At 43.6% G+C, this 26,558-nt stretch overlaps 1 protein-coding gene across 1 annotated transcript in view; it reads right to left on the bottom strand.

Annotated features, from left to right (window-relative positions):
* Nucleotides 1-26,558, bottom strand: part of KIAA1549L (KIAA1549 like) — a 300,435-nt gene that overhangs the window by 99,765 nt on the left and 174,112 nt on the right. The window contains exons 8-11 of the mRNA XM_055078652.1: nt 20,913-21,075; nt 19,336-19,395; nt 14,707-14,858; nt 9,453-9,624 (exon numbers count right to left, since the gene is read on the bottom strand). Of these exons, the coding sequence (XP_054934627.1) occupies nt 9,453-9,624; nt 14,707-14,858; nt 19,336-19,395; nt 20,913-21,075 (547 nt within the window). The remainder of the gene's footprint in view (nt 1-9,452; nt 9,625-14,706; nt 14,859-19,335; nt 19,396-20,912; nt 21,076-26,558) is intronic.

Genomic DNA, 26,558 nt, shown 5'->3' with positions numbered 1-26,558 from the left:
ACCCATAACATTCAAACGTACCCCAGCATCTCCCATATGCCCCTCCAGCAACTGTCCCATTAATCTTCTCCCTTTGCTGTCACTGCTTCCCCACCTCCACGCTCTCCTGGGTCCACTCCAGCCAAGCTGTCTCCACCACCTCCTCCTGGAAACCCCTCCTGCCAAGGTCACCACCGAACTCCAGTTTACCAAGTTCACTTCATCTCCATCCTTCCAGAACAGAAGATGACACAGCAGCTCCCTCCCTCCCAGGACATTCACTTTCTTCACTTATTTCTAGACCCCACCTCCTCCATTTCCCCAGATGTTCCTTCTCAGGGGCCTTTGCTGGCTCCAGTTCTTCCCTCATGTGGATGCCCTGGGCTTGAATTTTTACCCTCTTCTCTTTAGTTCTAAATCAAGGCAAACCTGGTTAATCTTACCTACTGCCTTAGCTCTAAATGTCACCTGTGCTGATGGCTGCCGAGTTGCTATCTCCTGAGCTCTCCCTGAATGTGTAAGCTCACAAGCCCAAAAGCAAACTCTCAACTCCATCTCCCCCACTGCCACTGCAGCCCCACTAAACCTCCTCCTCTCCTGCACCTTCTGCATCTCAACAAATGACACCACAGCCAGTGCTCAAGCGAACACCTGGGAGTCACCCTTGAGTCCTCCAGCCCTCACCTCCTCCTGCCACGCACACAATCCATTACCTTGCCCCATCGGCTCTGTCTCCAAAAATATCCCGAATCCAACCACTTCCCTGAGTCTCCACCTCTGACACCTTCCCCTCTCACCTGGGCACCTAACAATGGTTTTCACTCCAGCCCTCTACCATTCACTCTCTACCTGGAGAGTCGGAGAAAGAGCTGAGAATGGAGCCCTGGGGAACCCACATAAAGAAGATGCCGTAAAACTGATGAAGCTACGAGTTGACCTGACCAGAGATGGGACAGAGCCCGCAGGGAGGGAAGGAGAGAGGTGCAAAGGAAGAGAATCTTGGTTAAAAAGTCATTTCAAAGACAAGGTTGTAGAGGGTGACCATTTCCAGGCAAAGGTGTGTCTGTGAGGATGTGCTGGCCGAGCAGAAGTGAGGGCCCTAACAACATGTGGGCTGGACCATCCCTGTGGAAGCCACACCTACCCCGGACGAAGGCAGGAGACGAGGAGGAGAGGAAAACCATGAGCCAGGGGTCAGGTTCCTAAGGAACGTGGACACCAACTAGGAGATCAATGGGAGATGACCTTCCAGGTCCTGTATGCTCGGTGTGCTGTCAAATCTAATATTTCTACCACACAATCTCTCATCTTCATCCACCCCCTGTCCCCTTGCTTCCTTCACAGCCCTTTTTTGGGGCCCCAATGCCTGGGCCACCAGAGAGCCTCGTTAGTGCTGCCCCTTCTCATCCTGGACACTTCCGACAGATTAACCTCCCTGGATAAGGGGTACTTCCAGGGATACTACTCCCCTGCTCAGAAATGCCCAATAGCCCCCCACAGCCAATCACATCACGTACAATCTCCTTCCCCTGCCATCCAAGGCCTGAGTCGCCTAAGCAATGCTCGTTTCGAATCCCATCATCTCCTCCTCATGCTTCTGTACCCCAGGCAGCTTGAACTCCTTGTTTTCAAGAACTCCTGGTACTTTTCACCTCCCTTCTATTTCTGCTGCTCCCTCTTTCTGGACAGTACATCCTCCTCTCCCTCTGCTGAAACTGTAGCATGCGATACAGTTAAGAACACACTTTTGAAGTCAAACAGATCCAGATTCATATCTTGGCAACTCAAGTACTAGTTCTGTGATGTTGTGCAAGTTAGTTAACTTTTCTGAGCCTAGGTTCCCTCATCTGTAATTTGGAGCTGAATAAAGTTGCCCCAGAGAAACTGAGAAAATCTATGTAAAGCAACAAGCATAGGAGCTGCCAGGGGAGGGTCCTCAAAGAGGCAGCTGTTATGTTTCATATCCTTTCTCTGTTCATCTTTCCCGGATGCCCCTTCAGAGCAATCTGTCCCTCGGTTGAGCCCTGTATCAATCACATTGTCTCCTCAAAGCATTCCTGCATTCTATGCCTTTATATCTGCATTAACGCCTTCTCTGCTCCTTAAAGGCAGTGATTGGGACTTGCCCACTTCTATATGTCCTCCAGCACTGAACACAGTTCATTCAGGACTCTACAAAGCTTATTGAATGAAATTACCTTTAATTCCCCAGCAGACAAATACCATCTCAGCTGTGGTGATTTTTCTAACTGTTCACAAGATTATACTGAGGAGGAAGAGAGGATAGGACCTTGGGAAAAGCAGTATTATCATCATCTGCATTCTATGCCTTTGTATCTGCATTAACGCCTTCTCTGCTCCTTAAAGGCAGTGATTGGGACTTGCCCACTTCTATATGTCCTCCAGCACTGAACACAGTTCATTCAGGACTCTACAAAGCTTATTGAATGAAATTACCTTTAATTCCCCAGCAGACAAATACCATCTCAGCTGTGGTGATTTTTCTAACTGTTCACAAGATTATACTGAGGAGGAAGAGAGGATAGGACCTTGGGAAAAGCAGTATTATCATCATCCTAGTGGCCAAAACATATCCCTTACCCAAAACCTATTGCTTCAAACAACACAGGAAACAACTGGTTGATTTGAGAACCTTCTAGAACAGAAGTATGTTTAGCTCTGGGTCTATTAACATCCAGGTGATTCAGGAAACATTTACTGGTATTAAAAATAACAAATGATGGGACTTCCCTGGTGGCGCAGTGGTTAAGAATCTGCCTGCCAGTGCAGGGGACACAGGTTCAAGCCCTGGTCCAGGAAGATCCTACATGCCGCAGAGCAACTAAGCCCACGCGCCGCAACAGAGCCTGCACTCTAGAGCCCGCGAGCCACAACTACTGAGCCCACATGCCACAACCACTGAAGCCCGCGCGCCTACAGCCCATGCTCCACAACAAGAGAAGCCACCACCATGAGAAGCCCGCGCACCGCAACGAAGAGTAGCCCCCGCTCACTGCAACTAGAGAAAGCCCGCATGCAGCAACAAAGACCCAACGGCCAAAAATAAATAAATAAATGTATTAAAAATTAAAAAATGAATGAATGGAAAGGTTATCCCCTTACGGTCAGCTTGCAGAAGGACAACGTGATGCAGGGTCAAGGCCATCCTTTGGGAGTCAATGGTGCTCAGGATCTTGGCAGCTGCAGTCCCCAGCAAAGGCTTCCCATTGTACAGGGTGTAGTAAGTCAGCTCCGCGGGGTCCTTGGGTCCTGGCACCCGCTGCATCTTTACCATCTTTCAGAAAAAGACAGGCCATGTTTACAGGGCATCTTGCATCAACTCTGCAATCACCTGGGCAATCAGCAGGCTGTATCCCGACTGCGAAGGCTTCCGTGGCTAAGTGGACCCATGACGTATATTTTAGACATCACCCTTCGCATACCTCCCTATCACCAGTGTCTCAAGAAACCCTGCTATGGCTGGAGGAGGGAGGCAGCGAGGAGAAAAGGGTTTTGAAAATATAAACATCTGGAAAGAACAGTTTCAGGCTGGAGAAGGAAACGCTGAAATGGTGATGTCTTCCAGCCTCCAGAGAACTCTGGCCTCATTTGAAACTAGGCCTCCACATTAATTCAGGGCATGTTAGGTTATTCTCAAACAAGATTTCTAATTTCAAATTCCTGCAATTGCCAGAGAGGAAAAAAAAAATGAACTTATATGTCTGCAATTCAAAAGAACTCTGATAAAAGCAGTACTTGGAGACTCAAAGATCTTTTTCTAAAATAACCTTTGTTGCTTTTTCCTCACTGTACAAGTTATACATAGTCACTACAGAAAATCTGAAAATACAAAAAAGCATCGAGAAATGAAATAAAATAAAAACAATCAGGAATCCTTCCACCACAAGCTAATTACTATTACCATTTTGGAGTATTTGCTTCTATTATTTGTTTTTCCCACACAGGCCTTTATTTATCATTTTACAAAATTATTTATCATACTCTCTATATAGCATTATATATTGCCATTTTTACTTGCATCCATAATGGGCTTAAATATAACAAAAGCATAAATGTTAATTTCTACACAGCATTCCAAGGCATGCCTCATAAACTTAGCCAATCCTTTGTTGTTAAACACTTAAATTGTTACTCATTTTTCAGCATTGTAACTAACAACTGATAATCATTATAAATACAGAAAACATAAATTTAAAACCTACATACTGTTCAGCTGTATGTATGTCTCATAAACCTAACTAACCCTTCATTTTTAAACATTTAGGTTGTTTTCAACTTTTTACTAGTGTAATTAACCATCGATAAACATTATGGCATAATATAGTATTTTCCAAAGTGTACATTACAGATTACGAGTTTCACAGGATATTAAAAGATGTTACAAAAATGTTTATAGCAGCATTGTTCATATCATAGCAAAAAAATCTGAAAATTCAGAATTCACTAACCGTAGGATGGATACATGAGTTATGGTACAGTCACACAACGCAATATTATAGAGTCATGTAAATGAACTATGGCTCTTTGTATCAATATGGGTGAATATAAAAGCCTGATATGGAGCAAAAGAAACAAACTACAGAATATAAAATGCAAAACCGAATGATGTACTACTTAAGAATACACATGAGGATGGTAAAATCTATACAGAAAACACAGGTGTGATTTAATACAAAATTCAGAAGCACAGTCAACTCTGATGGGAAGGAAGTGAGTATGTATAATCAGAAAAGACACAGAAAAGGCTTCCGGGATAAGGTAACAGTAATGTTCTTACTCTTTGGGTTGTGGGTTCTTTTTTACTAGTGTTCTTTACGCTCTACATATTTTTATGCTCCTATGTATGTATGTATGCTATAAATAACCATTAAAATAAATATTACTACAACCCAATAAAAAATGGGTTTTAAAAAAGTCTGACCAGACACTTCACAAAGGAAGATATCTGAATGGCCAATAAGCATATTTTTTAAATGCTCAAGGAGGAGATTCAATTTAAAACCACAAGTCATCACCATCAACCACCAGAATGGCTAAAATAAGAAGGGCTGACAACACCGTGTTGATGAGGAGTGGGGGTAACTCCACATCTGGTTGGTGGGAGTGGGAGCGTCAAACTGTACACTTTGGAAAAAGGTCTGGCAGTCTCTCGTAGAACTCACATACAACAACTCTATGACCCAGGAATTCCACTCCTACATACCCAAGAGAAATGAAAGCACATGGCCATGGAAAGACCTGCAGAAGAAGGTTCATAGAAGCTTTGTTTATAATAGCTAAAAATTGGGAAAAGCCCAGGTGTCCATCAACAGAAGCATGGATAAACAAACGGTAGTATATTTCATACAAGGGAATATTATTCAGCAATAAAAAGGAATAAACTACTGAATAAAAGTACAACATGGATGAATCTCAAAAACACTACAGAGTCAAAAAAGCCTTATACAAGAGAGAATATACTGTAGGATTCCACTTATATGAGGTTCTAGAACAGTCCAAACTGATCTATGGTATGGAAATGATATGTTATCAAATCTAAAACAGTAACATAATACACTGTTAATTGTAGAACCTAGACGGTGAGTAAATGGGTGCTTATGTCATAATTGTTTCAACTTTTCTGTGAGTTTGAAAATGCTTATAATAAAATGTTGGGGAAATGTAGATATTATTATAAACAAGGGTCTTATTGGCATTTAAATGTAGAAACCAGTATATTGAAGAAAGTCAAGGAGATTTCTTTACTTGCAGGTTTTTTTAGAGTCTTTGGTATGCCAATATGCCTTTGCAATCTTCAAGTACATTCTACAGGATGCAGCCTTGCCCAAACTGACCTGGCCAGAAAGCCCCTTTGTCTCTGGGCACCTTATAGAGTCATTTTCTGGACACTCTCTGAGAAACACTGCTCTTACCCTTTCATCTTTGTGTTCACCTCTATCTCCTCGAAATGAATTTCTAGGAGTAATGTTGTGACCATCTAAAAGATTCTTGTCTAAATTGCTCACCTGCCCTCCAGCAAGGTCATATCCATTTACTGTGTTTGAGGGTGCCCACTTCACTGCATCCTCAACATGGGATAGTACCATTTTACTCATCTTGAAAATGGCATCTTGTGGTAGTTAAAACTTGCATTACTTTGATGACAAGAGTTAAATGTTTAAAAATGCTTACTGGTCATATGTATATCTTCTTTGGACTCAGTTTTTCAAATACATCCACTAGAGAAATATCTTTAGATTCTAGACATTAAAATCTCCATATTCATGAAGGTGGCTCATCTTTAAAAATGATCTGAGCCAAGACGAAAGACTTCTCTGGGTGAAGGATGATATAAGCTATGTAGAGTGAATTTTATTTGGGAAACTTGGGGGTGTTATTTCTGTCCCCAGTTGGAGAGGAGGTAGGGAGAGCGTTAGTATAACCAGGTACAAGGTGAATGAACATTCAGGTATCTAATAACTTCGCTCAATTTCAATTTAATAGCAAATTCTTCTTACCAAATTTCTCCAAGGATGATGTTGGAAGGTGGCCTACAGCCTCAGTAAATTGGGGATTTGCAGAAATAAACCCCTACTTACTTCACTCGGGCTTTCCAGGCAACGAAAGGGACCAAGCACACTGAGTACTCAGAAAAAAAGAGGAAACAGCATCTCACTGGGCTCTTTTAGACACTTAGAATGTGCTGGGTTTCTTAGGTTTACAAATAACACCAGGAGTATAGGGTGATTCTTTCCTCCCCTTCAGCTGAGGCAAATCCCATTTCAACTGTCTGAATCCCAGCAACTTCCTTTCTGTCATTTGGAAAAGTGTGAATTATAGGGCTCACGTGGACCCACAGAAGGGAAATCACAAACCTGGCACATGAAATTAACTATCGCTTTACCTCATGACAAGGCTGTCTCAGACCACAAAGATTTTTAGAACCAAAGCAACATCCAATAGGACAAAAGGCCAAATGCACCAACTGCGAACGGGGGACCTGGAGTCTCCCTCAGAGGCATCATGTTGACTGACATAGGGAAGTGAGTTCCAGAAGATGGGTTGTTTGTACTTCCAAGATTGCCTGGGGACATGATCTGCAGACACTGTGGTAATGTCTGCAATTTCCTTTAAAGCTTCATCTTAGACGGTGAGACACCATGCGTGTGTGTTTGGGTTAAGTTACACACTAGATGTGGTCAATTACCAATCCAGGGGCAGTCGACTAGATCCCAGAAAATAAGAAGCCCACTTCCTAGAGGCAACTACCAGAAGCACTTCTGTAATTTGATACCTTGCTCAAGAGAGCTTGTTAATTAGCATAACAAATGTTAGAAATGGGTTCTCTTTTGGTGAAATTAGTGGTACTCAAGATATGCGGATTGGCCAGAATATGCTATAGACACTCCCACTCTAGCTTGAACTGGATAAAGAATCTAGAGAGGTTTAGAGCCTCTACCCTCAGGATGGCTACTGTCTCTGTCGGGTTCCCTCCGAAGCAGACTCTGAGATGAGTTGAATGCTTGTAATTTATCGGAGAGATGCAGGGAACTGACAGGGGGTGGAAGGGAGCTAACAAGGGATGCATTATGAAGCCAGTCACCACAGCGGGAAACTAAAGCTTAATTCTCTGTGGGAAAGCTCTGGCAATGATCCTAAAGCATACCTCTCAGAATCCTCCCAGCCAAGAAGCAAGAGAGCTGTGGTATTTATACCTCCACCACTGGTGAATTCCCAGGTACTTCCGGCCAGCCGTGGCTGGGCAAAGTACGCTCTGGCATCTCAAGAGCAGCCCTTCAATAAAGAGATGCTGGAAGTTCATCAGCATTCATCATAGAAATTATAAGGGGGGTTGGGCAGGGCACCAGTAGTGTCTGCTACAGCTCCCTACCCTGAATCCCAGTGTGGTCACCTGTCCATTATAAACGTAGAGGGTTCTATTTGTTGAACCGGATTCCACAAGGCTAACAGAATCCCACACCTGTAAGGCTGATCGGTGTTTCTGCTGATCTCAGACATGGTGCTGAGAGGCCTGAAAGCTGGGACTTCATCCAGCCTCCAGAACAGGATGCAGAGGAGTTGCGCTTGCTTACTAATAGCCTTTTGTTTAATACATATGTGCATGTGGGTAGCATGTCTTCCGAGACCTCCTTTCCCTACAGTCTAGTAGTCGGGAGAGCAGCTCTCACCCTCCTTCATGATTTCGATGATTATGACTGTCACCCCACCCTCCCAAAACCTAAGAGCAGTGTGGATTCACCGGCCTCATCAGCTTGCAATGTGAGCGCTCCTCGGCACGCAGCATGGTTTGCTTAGGCTCAGGAAGCACATTTCCACACCCTTCTTACAAGACCCCCGTGACTTTGCGCACACCCACCTGCACGGTGTAGCTTCCCAGGGTGGTGGCCCGTTTAAACCGCCGGCCTTGTTGCTGGGACATCATGAACAGCTGGGCCAGGCGCTGCTCCATGACCCGGGCGAAGCTTTGGTTGTGCAGGCCCACCAGGGAACTGTCCACGCCCTGCAGCACTGTGGACACAGGACACAGAGGGGCTGTCAGAGGAGAGGCTGCCTGCTGCTCTGTTCATCTTTCCCGGATGCCCCTTCAGAGCAATCCGTCCCTCGGTTGAGCCCTGTATCAATCACATTGTCTCCTCAAAGCATTCCTGCATTCTATGCCTTTATATCTGCATTAACGCCTTCTCTGCTCCTTAAAGGCAGTGATTGGGACTTGCCCACTTCTATATGTCCTCCAGCACTGAACACAGTTCATTCAGGACTCTACAAAGCTTATTGAATGAAATTACCTTTAATTCCCCAGCAGACAAATACCATCTCAGCTGTGGTGATTTTTCTAACTGTTCACAAGATTATACTGAGGAGGAAGAGAGGATAGGACCTTGGGAAAAGCAGTATTATCATCATCCTAGTGGCCAAAACATATCCCTTACCCAAAACCTATTGCTTCAAACAACACAGGAAACAACTGGTTGATTTGAGAACCTTCTAGAACAGAAGTATGTTTAGCTCTGGGTCTATTAACATCCAGGTGATTCAGGAAACATTTACTGGTATTAAAAATAACAAATGATGGGACTTCCCTGGTGGCGCAGTGGTTAAGAATCTGCCTGCCAGTGCAGGGGACACAGGTTCAAGCCCTGGTCCAGGAAGATCCTACATGCCGCAGAGCAACTAAGCCCACGCGCCGCAACAGAGCCTGCACTCTAGAGCCCGCGAGCCACAACTACTGAGCCCACATGCCACAACCACTGAAGCCCGCGCGCCTACAGCCCATGCTCCACAACAAGAGAAGCCACCACCATGAGAAGCCCGCGCACCGCAACGAAGAGTAGCCCCCGCTCACTGCAACTAGAGAAAGCCCGCATGCAGCAACGAAGACCCAACGGCCAAAAATAAATAAATAAATGTATTAAAAATTAAAAAATGAATGAATGGAAAGGTTATCCCCTTACGGTCAGCTTGCAGAAGGACAACGTGATGCAGGGTCAAGGCCATCCTTTGGGAGTCAATGGTGCTCAGGATCTTGGCAGCTGCAGTCCCCAGCAAAGGCTTCCCATTGTACAGGGTGTAGTAAGTCAGCTCCGCGGGGTCCTTGGGTCCTGGCACCCGCTGCATCTTTACCATCTTTCAGAAAAAGACAGGCCATGTTTACAGGGCATCTTGCATCAACTCTGCAATCACCTGGGCAATCAGCAGGCTGTATCCCGACTGCGAAGGCTTCCGTGGCTAAGTGGACCCATGACGTATATTTTAGACATCACCCTTCGCATACCTCCCTATCACCAGTGTCTCAAGAAACCCTGCTATGGCTGGAGGAGGGAGGCAGCGAGGAGAAAAGGGTTTTGAAAATATAAACATCTGGAAAGAACAGTTTCAGGCTGGAGAAGGAAACGCTGAAATGGTGATGTCTTCCAGCCTCCAGAGAACTCTGGCCTCATTTGAAACTAGGCCTCCACATTAATTCAGGGCATGTTAGGTTATTCTCAAACAAGATTTCTAATTTCAAATTCCTGCAATTGCCAGAGAGGAAAAAAAAAATGAACTTATATGTCTGCAATTCAAAAGAACTCTGATAAAAGCAGTACTTGGAGACTCAAAGATCTTTTTCTAAAATAACCTTTGTTGCTTTTTCCTCACTGTACAAGTTATACATAGTCACTACAGAAAATCTGAAAATACAAAAAAGCATCGAGAAATGAAATAAAATAAAAACAATCAGGAATCCTTCCACCACAAGCTAATTACTATTACCATTTTGGAGTATTTGCTTCTATTATTTGTTTTTCCCACACAGGCCTTTATTTATCATTTTACAAAATTATTTATCATACTCTCTATATAGCATTATATATTGCCATTTTTACTTGCATCCATAATGGGCTTAAATATAACAAAAGCATAAATGTTAATTTCTACACAGCATTCCAAGGCATGCCTCATAAACTTAGCCAATCCTTTGTTGTTAAACACTTAAATTGTTACTCATTTTTCAGCATTGTAACTAACAACTGATAATCATTATAAATACAGAAAACATAAATTTAAAACCTACATACTGTTCAGCTGTATGTATGTCTCATAAACCTAACTAACCCTTCATTTTTAAACATTTAGGTTGTTTTCAACTTTTTACTAGTGTAATTAACCATCGATAAACATTATGGCATAATATAGTATTTTCCAAAGTGTACATTACAGATTACGAGTTTCACAGGATATTAAAAGATGTTACAAAAATGTTTATAGCAGCATTGTTCATATCATAGCAAAAAAATCTGAAAATTCAGAATTCACTAACCGTAGGATGGATACATGAGTTATGGTACAGTCACACAACGCAATATTATAGAGTCATGTAAATGAACTATGGCTCTTTGTATCAATATGGGTGAATATAAAAGCCTGATATGGAGCAAAAGAAACAAACTACAGAATATAAAATGCAAAACCGAATGATGTACTACTTAAGAATACACATGAGGATGGTAAAATCTATACAGAAAACACAGGTGTGATTTAATACAAAATTCAGAAGCACAGTCAACTCTGATGGGAAGGAAGTGAGTATGTATAATCAGAAAAGACACAGAAAAGGCTTCCGGGATAAGGTAACAGTAATGTTCTTACTCTTTGGGTTGTGGGTTCTTTTTTACTAGTGTTCTTTACGCTCTACATATTTTTATGCTCCTATGTATGTATGTATGCTATAAATAACCATTAAAATAAATATTACTACAACCCAATAAAAAATGGGTTTTAAAAAAGTCTGACCAGACACTTCACAAAGGAAGATATCTGAATGGCCAATAAGCATATTTTTTAAATGCTCAAGGAGGAGATTCAATTTAAAACCACAAGTCATCACCATCAACCACCAGAATGGCTAAAATAAGAAGGGCTGACAACACCGTGTTGATGAGGAGTGGGGGTAACTCCACATCTGGTTGGTGGGAGTGGGAGCGTCAAACTGTACACTTTGGAAAAAGGTCTGGCAGTCTCTCGTAGAACTCACATACAACAACTCTATGACCCAGGAATTCCACTCCTACATACCCAAGAGAAATGAAAGCACATGGCCATGGAAAGACCTGCAGAAGAAGGTTCATAGAAGCTTTGTTTATAATAGCTAAAAATTGGGAAAAGCCCAGGTGTCCATCAACAGAAGCATGGATAAACAAACGGTAGTATATTTCATACAAGGGAATATTATTCAGCAATAAAAAGGAATAAACTACTGAATAAAAGTACAACATGGATGAATCTCAAAAACACTACAGAGTCAAAAAAGCCTTATACAAGAGAGAATATACTGTAGGATTCCACTTATATGAGGTTCTAGAACAGTCCAAACTGATCTATGGTATGGAAATGATATGTTATCAAATCTAAAACAGTAACATAATACACTGTTAATTGTAGAACCTAGACGGTGAGTAAATGGGTGCTTATGTCATAATTGTTTCAACTTTTCTGTGAGTTTGAAAATGCTTATAATAAAATGTTGGGGAAATGTAGATATTATTATAAACAAGGGTCTTATTGGCATTTAAATGTAGAAACCAGTATATTGAAGAAAGTCAAGGAGATTTCTTTACTTGCAGGTTTTTTTAGAGTCTTTGGTATGCCAATATGCCTTTGCAATCTTCAAGTACATTCTACAGGATGCAGCCTTGCCCAAACTGACCTGGCCAGAAAGCCCCTTTGTCTCTGGGCACCTTATAGAGTCATTTTCTGGACACTCTCTGAGAAACACTGCTCTTACCCTTTCATCTTTGTGTTCACCTCTATCTCCTCGAAATGAATTTCTAGGAGTAATGTTGTGACCATCTAAAAGATTCTTGTCTAAATTGCTCACCTGCCCTCCAGCAAGGTCATATCCATTTACTGTGTTTGAGGGTGCCCACTTCACTGCATCCTCAACATGGGATAGTACCATTTTACTCATCTTGAAAATGGCATCTTGTGGTAGTTAAAACTTGCATTACTTTGATGACAAGAGTTAAATGTTTAAAAATGCTTACTGGTCATATGTATATCTTCTTTGGACTCAGTTTTTCAAATACATCCACTAGAGAAATATCTTTAGATTCTAGACATTAAAATCTCCATATTCATGAAGGTGGCTCATCTTTAAAAATGATCTGAGCCAAGACGAAAGACTTCTCTGGGTGAAGGATGATATAAGCTATGTAGAGTGAATTTTATTTGGGAAACTTGGGGGTGTTATTTCTGTCCCCAGTTGGAGAGGAGGTAGGGAGAGCGTTAGTATAACCAGGTACAAGGTGAATGAACATTCAGGTATCTAATAACTTCGCTCAATTTCAATTTAATAGCAAATTCTTCTTACCAAATTTCTCCAAGGATGATGTTGGAAGGTGGCCTACAGCCTCAGTAAATTGGGGATTTGCAGAAATAAACCCCTACTTACTTCACTCGGGCTTTCCAGGCAACGAAAGGGACCAAGCACACTGAGTACTCAGAAAAAAAGAGGAAACAGCATCTCACTGGGCTCTTTTAGACACTTAGAATGTGCTGGGTTTCTTAGGTTTACAAATAACACCAGGAGTATAGGGTGATTCTTTCCTCCCCTTCAGCTGAGGCAAATCCCATTTCAACTGTCTGAATCCCAGCAACTTCCTTTCTGTCATTTGGAAAAGTGTGAATTATAGGGCTCACGTGGACCCACAGAAGGGAAATCACAAACCTGGCACATGAAATTAACTATCGCTTTACCTCATGACAAGGCTGTCTCAGACCACAAAGATTTTTAGAACCAAAGCAACATCCAATAGGACAAAAGGCCAAATGCACCAACTGCGAACGGGGGACCTGGAGTCTCCCTCAGAGGCATCATGTTGACTGACATAGGGAAGTGAGTTCCAGAAGATGGGTTGTTTGTACTTCCAAGATTGCCTGGGGACATGATCTGCAGACACTGTGGTAATGTCTGCAATTTCCTTTAAAGCTTCATCTTAGACGGTGAGACACCATGCGTGTGTGTTTGGGTTAAGTTACACACTAGATGTGGTCAATTACCAATCCAGGGGCAGTCGACTAGATCCCAGAAAATAAGAAGCCCACTTCCTAGAGGCAACTACCAGAAGCACTTCTGTAATTTGATACCTTGCTCAAGAGAGCTTGTTAATTAGCATAACAAATGTTAGAAATGGGTTCTCTTTTGGTGAAATTAGTGGTACTCAAGATATGCGGATTGGCCAGAATATGCTATAGACACTCCCACTCTAGCTTGAACTGGATAAAGAATCTAGAGAGGTTTAGAGCCTCTACCCTCAGGATGGCTACTGTCTCTGTCGGGTTCCCTCCGAAGCAGACTCTGAGATGAGTTGAATGCTTGTAATTTATCGGAGAGATGCAGGGAACTGACAGGGGGTGGAAGGGAGCTAACAAGGGATGCATTATGAAGCCAGTCACCACAGCGGGAAACTAAAGCTTAATTCTCTGTGGGAAAGCTCTGGCAATGATCCTAAAGCATACCTCTCAGAATCCTCCCAGCCAAGAAGCAAGAGAGCTGTGGTATTTATACCTCCACCACTGGTGAATTCCCAGGTACTTCCGGCCAGCCGTGGCTGGGCAAAGTACGCTCTGGCATCTCAAGAGCAGCCCTTCAATAAAGAGATGCTGGAAGTTCATCAGCATTCATCATAGAAATTATAAGGGGGGTTGGGCAGGGCACCAGTAGTGTCTGCTACAGCTCCCTACCCTGAATCCCAGTGTGGTCACCTGTCCATTATAAACGTAGAGGGTTCTATTTGTTGAACCGGATTCCACAAGGCTAACAGAATCCCACACCTGTAAGGCTGATCGGTGTTTCTGCTGATCTCAGACATGGTGCTGAGAGGCCTGAAAGCTGGGACTTCATCCAGCCTCCAGAACAGGATGCAGAGGAGTTGCGCTTGCTTACTAATAGCCTTTTGTTTAATACATATGTGCATGTGGGTAGCATGTCTTCCGAGACCTCCTTTCCCTACAGTCTAGTAGTCGGGAGAGCAGCTCTCACCCTCCTTCATGATTTCGATGATTATGACTGTCACCCCACCCTCCCAAAACCTAAGAGCAGTGTGGATTCACCGGCCTCATCAGCTTGCAATGTGAGCGCTCCTCGGCACGCAGCATGGTTTGCTTAGGCTCAGGAAGCACATTTCCACACCCTTCTTACAAGACCCCCGTGACTTTGCGCACACCCACCTGCACGGTGTAGCTTCCCAGGGTGGTGGCCCGTTTAAACCGCCGGCCTTGTTGCTGGGACATCATGAACAGCTGGGCCAGGCGCTGCTCCATGACCCGGGCGAAGCTTTGGTTGTGCAGGCCCACCAGGGAACTGTCCACGCCCTGCAGCACTGTGGACACAGGACACAGAGGGGCTGTCAGAGGAGAGGCTGCCTGCTGACTCGGAACCACAGCCGCCACCGCTGGCCGCCACCAGCCACTAAAGGCCATGGGCCCGACCCCGTGTTAGGGTTTGGCCATCCTTCCCTCACTTTACCCTCACATCAGCCCCAGGAGTTAGGAATAACTATTGACCTGTTCGAGATGCTGGAAAGGTTAAGTGACTTGTCTAAGGTCACACAGCTAGTAATCAACAAAGCCAGGGCTCAAACCCGAGCCTGTGGAACCCCAAAGCATGCACTCTGTCCTTCACAAGCTGTGATAGGTGTAACGCTGCCGTATTAGGTCCCAACCTTCTTTAAGATAGTATGTGTTGTCAGAGTCCATATGGGAATACAGCATCGCTAAAGGGTACATCTACTTGGATTTGGGGGGGTTCCCACTCAGAAGCCCTGGCTCAGCGCTACCCTGATTTTCCTTTTCCTTCCCAACAGCTTTGGTGAGAAATCTAAGCTCCATCCTGCAACTCAGCCCCTTCCGCATGGGCAAACCTCCCTGTTCGGTGTCCTCATCCCTCTCTCCTCAATGGGGTCCTTTCAGGGCTCACCCCTAAAGCTGCCCAGGGCCCCTGAGGTCTCTCTCACTTGAGAGCGGGATCGTGTGATAAAAAAGAGTGGGCTCTCTCAGTGCTGGCCCTTGCCAGTTGGGGGACTCTGGGCAAACCACCGGCCCTCTCAGAGTCCAAGTCCTTTTCTGTAAGACGGAATAAGAAGGGCTACACCACAGCAAATATATTTCCAGTGGGCTTTAAGGTTGAGATGAAATAAGATGTATATGGCAGCTTAGCATAGAGCCTGGTGTGCGGAAGGCAAATGAAACCCTCGCTTTCCATTCCTCCTTCACTGCCGGGCTTCATCCACATCCAGGGTATCTGTAATCAATGGCTAAGGAGTTGGTGATGGAATTCCAGGCAATGGCTGGTGCATGGGAGAGAATTTAGTGAACACCAGAGCCGTCCAAGGACTGCTGTGGTCAATGACTATGGGGGCGACTGCCTTTTGCCGTCTACCCCCAAAGCCAGCCCTTCCTCCGAGACCCTTGGGAAGAAGCACACGTCTTCCCAAACACACAAACACTCCCTCCAAACACAGTCATCCCTGAAAACAAAAATGCTAAAAGCATTTCTCATCTTCTTAGACCAAAACTTACACGGGCCGGGAATGTAATACAAGGTTTTTCATTTAGCAGAGTTTGTTCTACTAGAGTCCAGCCAAGGGCCATTAATACCACCATCTACTGGGATCTGGCAATAGCTTGGATATACAGACGGCATTGTTATTACGATGGCATTCCAACAGGGCCAGAACACGCAACGGATGACAACGAGATACAGAAAACGATGTTTAAACCAACCAAGAGAAAAATAAAACCCACAGCTGAGTCTTAGAAATTATTTCTTTGAAACCACAAATGCTAAATAATCCCCATGGAGGGCATAAAGCAGCTTTCCTTCCAGGGCCCTCATGAGGGACTCCCAGCTCAGCAGAACTCCTGCAAACAAAGATAAAACACTCCTGCACTTCCCACTGTGGCCCCTTGGAACCCTCCTGACACAGCTGTCAGGCTGAGGAAGGGCTGACCAGCCTCCTGACCCCAGAAGGAGAGCCCGTGTTCTTGCGCGTTCAAAGACACCGCTCCTGTAAAAGGACAGTGCCAACTGCTGAAGGATTACTTCTACACTGGCCTCTCCTAATGGGTGGACAAGAGCAAGAGAGGGGACACAAGATGGTCGAGGGACTTCATCATGGGTTACTTTACAGGAATCCCAGAGATGATGCAAGCACAGACATCAAAGAAGAGAATAGTCGAAGCCTTCAGGTGACAAAAACATTCTGGAAATAGATAGTGGTGATGGTTGCACAACGCTGTGAATGTACTTAATGCCCCTGAATTGTACACTTTAAAAATGGTTAAGGGCTTCCCTGGTGGCGCAGTGGTTAAGAATCCTCCTGCCAGTGCAGGGGACACGGGTTTGAGCCCTGGTCCAGGAAGATCCCACATGCCGCGGAGCAACTAAGCCCATGCGCCACAACTGCTGAGCCTGTCCTCTAGAGCCCGTGAGCCACAACTACTGAGCCCGCGTGTTTCAACTACTGAAGCCCGCATGCCTAGAGCCCGTGCTCCGCAACAAGAGAAGCCACTGCACATATATACACTACCAAATGTAAAACAGATAGCTAGTGGGAAGGAGCTGCATAGCACAGGGAGATCAGCTCGGTGCTTTGTGACCACCTAGAGGGGTGGGATAGGGAGGGTGGGAGGGAGACACAAGAGGGAGGAGATATGGGGATATATGTATATGTACAGCAGATACACTTTGTTATAAAGCTGGGAGGGAGACGCAAGAGGGAGGAGATATGGGGATATATGTATATGTACAGCAGATACACTTTGTTATAAAGCAAAAACTTACACACCATTGTAAAGCAATTATGCTCCAATAAAGATATTTTTTAAAAAAGAGAGAAGTCACCGCAATGAGAAGCCCGCACACCGCAACGAAGAGCAGCCCCCGCTCATCCCAACTAGAGAAAGCCCGGGCAGAGCAATGAAGACCCAACGCAGCCAAAGATAAATAAATAAGTAAATAAATTTATTTTTAAAAAAGGTTAAAACGGTAAATCACACTTTATGTGTATTCTACCACAGTTTTAAAAATTGAGAAAAAATACCTCCAGGGAAGTACAGGAGGCCTTGGGAACCTGCCACAGAGCTACAAAGAATCAACTGGGCAGCTCCCTCATGCCTCGTGGCTCTATTTGCAAAGAGGATGTGTCCTTCTCAGGAGGCAGCTGGAGAAGAGCTGAGGGTTGGAGCCAGGGGCCTGGGTTTGAATCCTAATGCCCCCTTATCGAGCGTCTTGGGCAAGTTGCCTAGTTTCTCTGGGCCCCAGTTCCTCATCAGAAAACACGGTTATCATAAGCTCCTCCTGACTGTATCATTGCAAAGAACAGTATACTATATAAAAAAATGCTTCCAGCATAGCGCCATAAAACCCATAAACAGTAGCTGTTGTTGCTCAAACGTGCCTCCTGCTCCACTAGACACATCCTCACCAGAGGAAGGAATTGCCTGGAAAACACAGAGCTGTGTTCCAGGACTGTAGCTCCTTTCCTTTCCCCTGAGAAGCACGGCGGACCTCAGGCTCCTAGCCCTCTCTGCCTGCCTGGAAGGGAGTGGAAAGAGGTGTGTGCCCATAGCTCTCACAGACACACGGAAGCAGTAGCGGGGGTTGGACCCTGGCACGGGGGCCCAGGAAGACCGCAGCCCCTCAGTACATCAGCCAGGGCCCTGGCCACCCACCCTTACCCACCACTGATTCAGCTCAGAGGAGGCGGGCAAGTCCCAGCTGTGTTCCTAGGAGCTTCGTCCAGAAGATTTGGTGGCTGTAACATCACTGGTGTCTCATTCCTTCTTTGTTTACAATTGCACTGGGCTCTAAGATTCCAATGATCAGGCCAAGTGAACTCAAATTAAGTTGTTTTATTCATGGTTGAATCTCACATACTCAGAGCCAAAAGAACCTCAATCCTCAGCTCACATCTTTTCCTGATTCTAAAGGTGAGCATGTGATGCCTAGTGGGTCTAAGTTGACTTGCTCAAGGACACACTAGGTTAATCAGTAGCAGAGCTGAGACCAGAAGAAATCCTGTGCTGGGTCTGGGATATTTTGACTCTGGTAGGTGAAATAAAGACAGATGAATGGGGCTTCCCTGGTGGCGCAGTGGTTAAGAGTCCGCCTGCCGAGGCAGGGGACACGGGTTCGCGCCCCGGTCCGGGAAGATCCCACATGCCGCGGAGCGGCTGGGCCCGTGAGCCATGGCCGCTGAGCCTGCGCGTCCGGAGCCTGTGCTCCGCAACAGGAGAGGCCACAACAGTGAGAGGCCCGCGTACCGCAAAAAAAAAAAAAAAAAGACAGATGAATAAACCTAAGAGGGACTCTCACCTCTGTCAGGCAGCAATATTAAGTCTGTACATTTCTACCCCGCCTCATATATACACCCCTGACTGCAGGATCCATGAGAGTAGGGTAGCCCCTGGGTACTCTGTAAAGAGGGGCTGCAGGATTCACCCTAAGCCAGTGAGTTTCCACCACAGTGGGACCCACACTCAGGGAGGGGAGCAGTGGATAGTGTGCCAAAACATATTTAATATAAGTTTAGTCGGAAAACAGATGAAAACATTAACATGTTTTGTGGCTTTTATAATACAAATAACACAACATTGTAAAGCAATTATACTCCAATAAAGATGTTAAAAAAATAATAATGAAAGAAAGAAAGAAGGAAGGAAGGAAGGAAGGAAGGAAGGAAAGAAAAGGAAAGAGAGAAGGAAAGAAGGAAAGGAAGGAAGGAAGGAAGGAAGGAAGAAAGAAAGAAAAATAAACCAACCTGATAGGGTGAAAGGGGAAATGAAAGAAGAGATTACCTGTAATTACCCAGTAGTCTCTGGTTGTTTCTGATATATCAAGGTTGGGGTATTCCAGTGCTAAAACAAACAAGGAACACACCAAATTACTTTCACAGGTTTTATATGTAAATATTGTTCAGGGAAATAGACATAGCTGACAAAATACCAAGCAGCTAAATCCTGCTTTATCATTCTTGGGAACTCTAGGACATACAGGCTGAAACTTGCTATTCAGAAAACTAAAATACTCAGTAAAGGGCTTTTGGGTGTCTGCTTTCAGTTTTTCCATCAAAACCTTCTTAAATGAAACACTTCCATTGTCAAGACCTACAGCTAGAACCTATCTTAACAATAGCTTTCTCTTTAAAAATTATCCAACCATCATAACATTTTTAGGAATAATTATTTCTTGAATGGATTTTTCCAGTGTCAAGGACTAAGTTTTGTAGCCAAATGTAACAGTCCCATTTCTTTACAGGTGTGGTGACCATCAGAGTTAATACATGTAAAAGGCTTAGCATAGTACCTGGCACATAGTAAGTACTCAATAAATCATAGTTGTGTTATTGTTATTTTTCTCTGAATATCAAGATGATGAAAAAAGAAATTCTTCACGTGCTGCCAGGTGACGTAATGCCATCTTTTATGACACCACCTTTTCCATAAAATCCGGAAGCATCTTTCCCTAGTATATGGAAATTCACAAAAGCTTGCCATTAAACAAACATTAAAAAAACTCTGAGTGTCTACTATGTGCTAATAAGTACATTCATACACATTATCTCACTTATCTACAATATATAAAGCAAACAAAAAAGGAAATAGAAACAATTCTGCTAATACATGTTTAAAAAAAAAACTTGCCCAGTGACCTTTAGAAATGTACCAATGATTAAATTTAAGAGCATAGATCTTTACTTCCTTTGCTTACCGAGTAAATGTTTGGGTACAAAATGTAGGCTGCATCGTCTTCAAAGTCTATGCCTGCTGCATGGTAATGAGGATTATGTAACTGAAGCATTAGAGGAAGATGAGGCCACAAGCCTATGGGGACTTTATCAAGTTGAAGTCACGATGCTGACTGCACATGAGTTGCATTATAATATCTATAGCCCGGGCAAGGGCTGAAGGCCCAGGAACATTTGCTGATGGCAGAAGTGGAGGAAACCATAGCAACCCAGATTGCCACGAGGACAGATGCCATACTAGGCAGTGTTATAAGCACAGAAGGCAGACTGCTTGGGTTCATACCCCAGGTTCCATGTCTCGCTAGCTATGTCAGGGTAGGCAACTTGTTAAACCTCTTGGAGTTTCAGTTTTCCCATCTGCAAAATGGGGTTAATTTTGCACCTACCTTATAGAGTAGTTGTGAGGATTAAATGAGATACGAGATAAGTGAAGGGTAAAAGCACCTAGCCAGTGCTTTTTTCAATGTGTAATAAAGTTTTCATCAATTCAATCCCCATTGATCACATATTTCAGTTGTGATATAATGACAAAAGAGTTAGCATGTGGCCTGGCACCATGGAGGTTTGCTAAACAGACAAGGCCCCGGAGAAGATGGCAGAGTCCCTGTAGGACGTGGACATACTCACGTTCGGCGATGGTGAGCGGCGGGTAGGTGAGGTAGAACCCCACCAGCTCAGCGGAGAGCTGGCGGAGGAGGCTGCTGGCCACAGTGCCGTTGAGGAAGGAGCTTCGATTGCCCACCACGTACACCAAGGTGACTGTCTGGGAGGCGTTGGACGTGCTCACCATCTGAATCGACACAGGAGGAAAGGGGAGGGAGACATGCCAAATAAGATGAGGGTCTGTTTCATGGAGGCCGTGGGAGGAGAAGTTTAAGGAGAAGTTGAGGTTAGGAATGAGAGGGAGGTGGGAAGAGAGCAAGGAAGAGATAAGAATAACAATAGTTGTCACTTACAGATTGCTTGCTTACATGCCAGACATCGTGCTAAGGGCACATGATCTCATTTAATCCTCACTGCAACCCTAGGAGGTGTATCCTGTTATGACTCCCTTTTACAGAGGAGGAAACTGAAGCCCAGAATGATCAAGGGACTTGCCCAAGGTCACACAGCTAATAAGTGACGGAGACAGGATTCCAACCCAGGCAGCCTGACTTCGGGTTTTAACCACTGGTGTGTGTATCTTTTCCAGGGGCTAAATGGTCTCAGCCTACTTTTATGGTTCTGAAAATACACAATAGAGCATAGGAATGGTAAATTTAAGGAGGATTCAACTGCTCAGAGAAAGCCTGAGTCAAACTTTTGGGGGATTTTTAAAGTTGAAAGGACGGGGAACCGAACCTGATGACAAAAAGAATTCAGAAATAGAAAACAGCTTCTTTAGAGAGAGATTCCATTTCCTTGTGGTCTATTAATTCAATGTAAAACATGTTAATATTACTATGAGATGGTGTGGTTTTCTTCTCGAATCTTGTCTAAGTCAGTTTTTTAGTTATGAGGAAATGAGATTTTTATAGGTCAATGTATACATAAAAATATCCCACAGATGAGATTTGAAAAACAGATGCAGTAGGAAGGCATTCCGCCTGGTGAGACACTCTTTATGGGCTTCTGTGCTGGGCGTCTGCCCCTTCCCCCTCCAGATCCATTTGCCACCCTGCCCTCATCCGGCTCAGCGCCCCCAGAGGCAGACCCCCGTGAACCACGTCAATGGGCTCCTTGGCCCCCTGGCTTCAGCTGCAGGGAGCTCAGGAGGATGTGGGAGAGAAGGAGGAGAGTGAGGTCAGAGAGTTGGTGTCAGGGACTCCCTCCTGTGGGGTCACAGCTCATGTTGGGCAGCTCTGGCCTCGGGCTTCCCACAACTGCTCTCTCCTCTCACCGCATCAGCCCCAACTGTCACAGCTTTGGCAGCTGCACTGTCCCTGTGTTTTCCCTAGAGCCCGCCCACACTTCTACAAAGTCCTTTTCATTGGACTTTCCTCAAATTATCTTCATTTGAATGTGTCCTCTCTTTCTGCCGGAAACTGATACCCAGTCTGTCCCAGACCTTTGTGTGCTCAGACATAAATATCTCTGCAACGTTCCTTTTAAACCTTACTTTGAAGAAGACCGTCAAGAGTAGCTTCTTCATGTTATTTTGAACTTTTTCCCATAAGTGGAAGTTCCTTTTAAATTCTCTAACACAGTACACTGAGTCCCATGATTAATGATATACGGAGTCAACTTTTCTGGTCAACTCTTACTTCCTCTCCAACAGTATTTCTGGAATGTGGTTTAGCCACAGATATTCATGCCTCTCCCAAGGTACCAAGAAAAAAGGCACTTCTTTCTGAATAATTCAAAAGACCTCACTGCACTGTCACCTAAAAAAATAATAACTAAAATAACTTTGCAACCTTCATCTCTATTCTGAACACTCTATTTTTTTGCTTTTCAACAAAACTAAATCTCACTGGATCCCAAATAGCTTGCAATATGGTATCTCTGTACATACTACACTCGATCAGGTAAGTTATACATTTTTTCAGATGAGAATTTTTTTATTGAGGAGACATCATTGACATACAACATTATATTAGTTTCATACTTTTTTGTGGTAAAATACACATTACATTTTAACCATTTAAAGTGTACAGTTCATTTTAACCATTTAAAGTGTACAGTTCAGTGGCATTAAGTACATTCGCATTATTGTGCAACTATCACCACCATCCATCTCCAAAACTTTTTCATCATCCCAAACTGAAACTCTGTACCTACTAAATAACTCCCCATTTCTTCCTCTTCCTAGCTCCTAGAAACCACCATTCTATTTTCTCTCTCTATTAATTTGACAAAACTAAATACTTTTTATAAGTGGAATCATACAGTATTTGTCCTTTTGTGACCGGCTTCTTTCACTTAGCATGAAGTCCTCAAGGTACATTCATGCTGTAGCCTGTGTCAGAATTTCCCTCCTTTTTAAGGATGAATAATATTCCATTGCATGTATATACCACATTGACTTATCCATTCACCCATGGATGGACACTTAGGTTGCTTCCATCTTTTGGTTGTTGTGAATAATGCTGCTATGAACACCAGTGTTCCAATATCTGTTCAAGTCCCTGGTTTAAATTCTATTGGGTATATACCCAGAAGTAGAATTGTTGGATCATATGGTAATTCTATGTTTTTTGAGGGAACGCCATACTGTTTTCCACAGCAGCTGCACCATTTGACACGTCCACCAGCAGTGCAAAGAGTCCCAATTTCTCCTTACCAATGCTTATTATTCTCTATTTTTTTTTATAATAGCCATTCTCAATAGGTGTGAGTGGTATTTTGTGGTTATAATTTGCATTTCCCTAATGATTAGTCATGTCGAGCATCATTTCATGTGCTTATTGGTTACCTGTATGTCGTCTTTGGAGAAATGTCTATTCAAGTGCTTTGCCCATTTATTCTTTTTTTTTTTTTTGCGGTACGCGGGCCTCTCTCTGTTGTGGTCTCTCCCGTTGTGGAGTACAGGCTCCGGACGTGCAGGCTCAGCGGCCATGGCTCACGGGCCCAGCCGCTCCGCAGCATGTGGGATCCTCCCAGACCGGGGCACGAACCTGTGTCCCCTGCATTGGCAGGTGGACTCTCAACCACTGCGCCACCAGGGAAGCCCCCTTTGCCCAATTCTTACTTGGGTTGTTTGGGTTTTTGTTGCTGAGCTGTAGGAGTTCTTTACATATTCTAGATATTAACCCCCTATAGATACATGATTGGCAAATATTTTCTCCCATTCTGTGGGTTGCCTTTTGATTATGTCCTTTGAGCCACAAAAGTTTTTAATTTTGATGACATCTAACTTATTTATTTTTTCTTTTGTTACCTGTGCTTTTGGTGTCATATCAACAAATCACTGCCAAATCCAATGTCATGAAGCTTTTTCCCCTATTTTCTTCTAAGAGTCTTAGCTTTTTCTTCTACAGTTTTAGCTCCTACATTTAGGTCTTTGATCCGTTTTGAGTTAACTTTTGTATACGGTGTTAGGTGAGGATCCAACTTCATTCTTTTGCTTGTGGATATCCAGTTTCCTAGTAGTATTGGTTGAAAAGACTGTCCCTTCCCCCACCAAATGGTCTCATCAAAAATCATTTGACCATATATGTAAGGGTTTATTTCTGGGCTCTCTATTCTGTTCCATTGGTCCATATGTCTGTCTTTATGCCAGTACCATACTGCTTTGATTACCATAGTTTTGCACTAAGTTTTGAAATCAGGACGTGTGAGACCTCCAACTTTGTTTTCCTCTTTCAAGATTGTTTTGGCTATTCGGGGCCCCTTGATATTTTGGGTGAATTTTAGGATGGATTTTTCTATTTCTGCAAAAAACATCACTGGAATTTTGATAGGGATTGCATAGGGATCATTCTGGGTAGTATTTGACATCATAACAATACTAAGTCTTCCAATTCATGAGCACAGAATGCTTTTCCAGTTATTTGTGTTTTCTTTACTATACTCATTTTTTTTTTTTATAGCTAAGAAAAGCGTGACCATTCTTGGGGGCTGCTTAACAACAACTTCATAAATAAGAAGAGATCCACAGGCCTGAAACCAAGGTCATATCACTGTTCCTTGATAGTCATGCCTTGTCCCTTGCAGGGGATACTTTCCCATTACCCCTCTACTCTTAGACTCGTATGGGTTCTGACCGCATCCTCTTACTTCCCATTCACTCATGCCATGATTCATTTAGCTAATTAGACCCACAACGCTGACAGAATGGAAAGCTGTTGTTTTCATTCTTAGTATCCATTCTCCCTTCTTCCTTGTCAGCACCACAATTCTCCTTGGGGAAACACCTCCTTCTCCTCTCCAATCAGTTCATGTGCTTTGGGTGCAGTTGTCCCACTCAGGTTCCAGGAGTGGGCATCTCAGCCAGACTTAGTTGACTGGGATAGTTCATATCCTCGACCACAGTTACTGGTCCAGAAATGGTCACGTGATCCAAGAGGGTTCAATGAAAACTAATCCAGGATTTTGACTGGAATGACACAAAAAAGGCACTCTGGATCCATGAGACTGTAAGTAGTAAAGATGAGGCAAACCGGGAGGTGCCAGGGGCCTGAGGATGATGCCACCCAGAGCAAGGCAAGCCAAGAGATGAAGAGAGAACTTCATGAAGAAATCATGTAAGCACCTGGATCCAGTTGTTCCTGAAGTAAGGAGCTGTGAACCTTTCGGTTACATGACCCAATCACTTCCTCTTTTTGCATAAGCCTGTGAGCTTGGATTCTGTTGCTTATAATCAAAAAGTCCTAATTGAGTCTTCTAACCCCTAATATCAATGCTATACAAGTAAAAAACAATTAAGTCACTTTTTCGATGACTCTCTGAACAAATTAAATATTTACATGGTCTTATTCCACAAAAGATCCAAGGTGCCCCCAAAATTACATTTAATACAATAAAATGGTAATTTATTAATTACAAAACCAGGTCCTGAAAAAACAGATTAAAGACAACCCTGGGGGGATCATTAGCATGTAGCAATCTATGCATGATATAGGGGCCTAGAGGGTTACTAAATCCACACAACAACTTTGGCTCTGGGCTTCCTGCCAGCCTAGGCAAAAAGTGAAAGAGGGTTAATAAAACAATTCACCCAAAGCTGTGGATATGTTCAAGAGCATCTAAAATCTATTTAGATGCAATTATCTAATCGCCCATTGTAGTCTTTTCAAAGGAATGTTTGTTACTTGCTTTATAAAGTTTCATCTCACGGCCCCTGACTATCATACGACAACACAAGAGAGGCTTCTTAAGGCCAAGGGCAGCTTATTTATCTTGGTGTCCCTTCCAGTGCCTGATAAAGAGGAGCTGGTCGATAAGTCTGTGCTTCTTGAATATAATTAGAATATGTTCCACTGCCAAGCTCCAATAAGACTCATGTACCTGTGAGGATCATAAATGCAATCAGAAAGAAAAAGGAGCTGAGTCACACTCCTTACATAAATCTTATGTCTGCGACATGTTTTTAGATCTTAGTCTAATATGAACCAGATCATAATGAGATACTTCCATATATACTTTGGGTGAATCTAGAAAAGGACGTCTGCTCATTCAAATTAAAATGTATGCTTTCCACATCATATTGGCTTTGCTGATAATTCACTTATGCTAAATGTCAATTTTAAAACCACTGGGTTTAACTGCAAAGGCTTTTAGTTCAGTAAAAACAGAGACATTAGTTAGTACAGTTAATTAGAGAAATTTGGGGGCTGGATGAATATGATTAAG

The sequence above is a fragment of the Physeter macrocephalus genome, chromosome 16 (assembly GCF_002837175.3).
Source record: "Physeter macrocephalus isolate SW-GA chromosome 16, ASM283717v5, whole genome shotgun sequence".
NCBI classification, from domain to species: domain Eukaryota; kingdom Metazoa; phylum Chordata; class Mammalia; order Artiodactyla; family Physeteridae; genus Physeter; species Physeter macrocephalus.
Note: the sequence above shows the minus strand (reverse complement) of the source record. Positions and strands in the feature narration are given on the sequence as shown.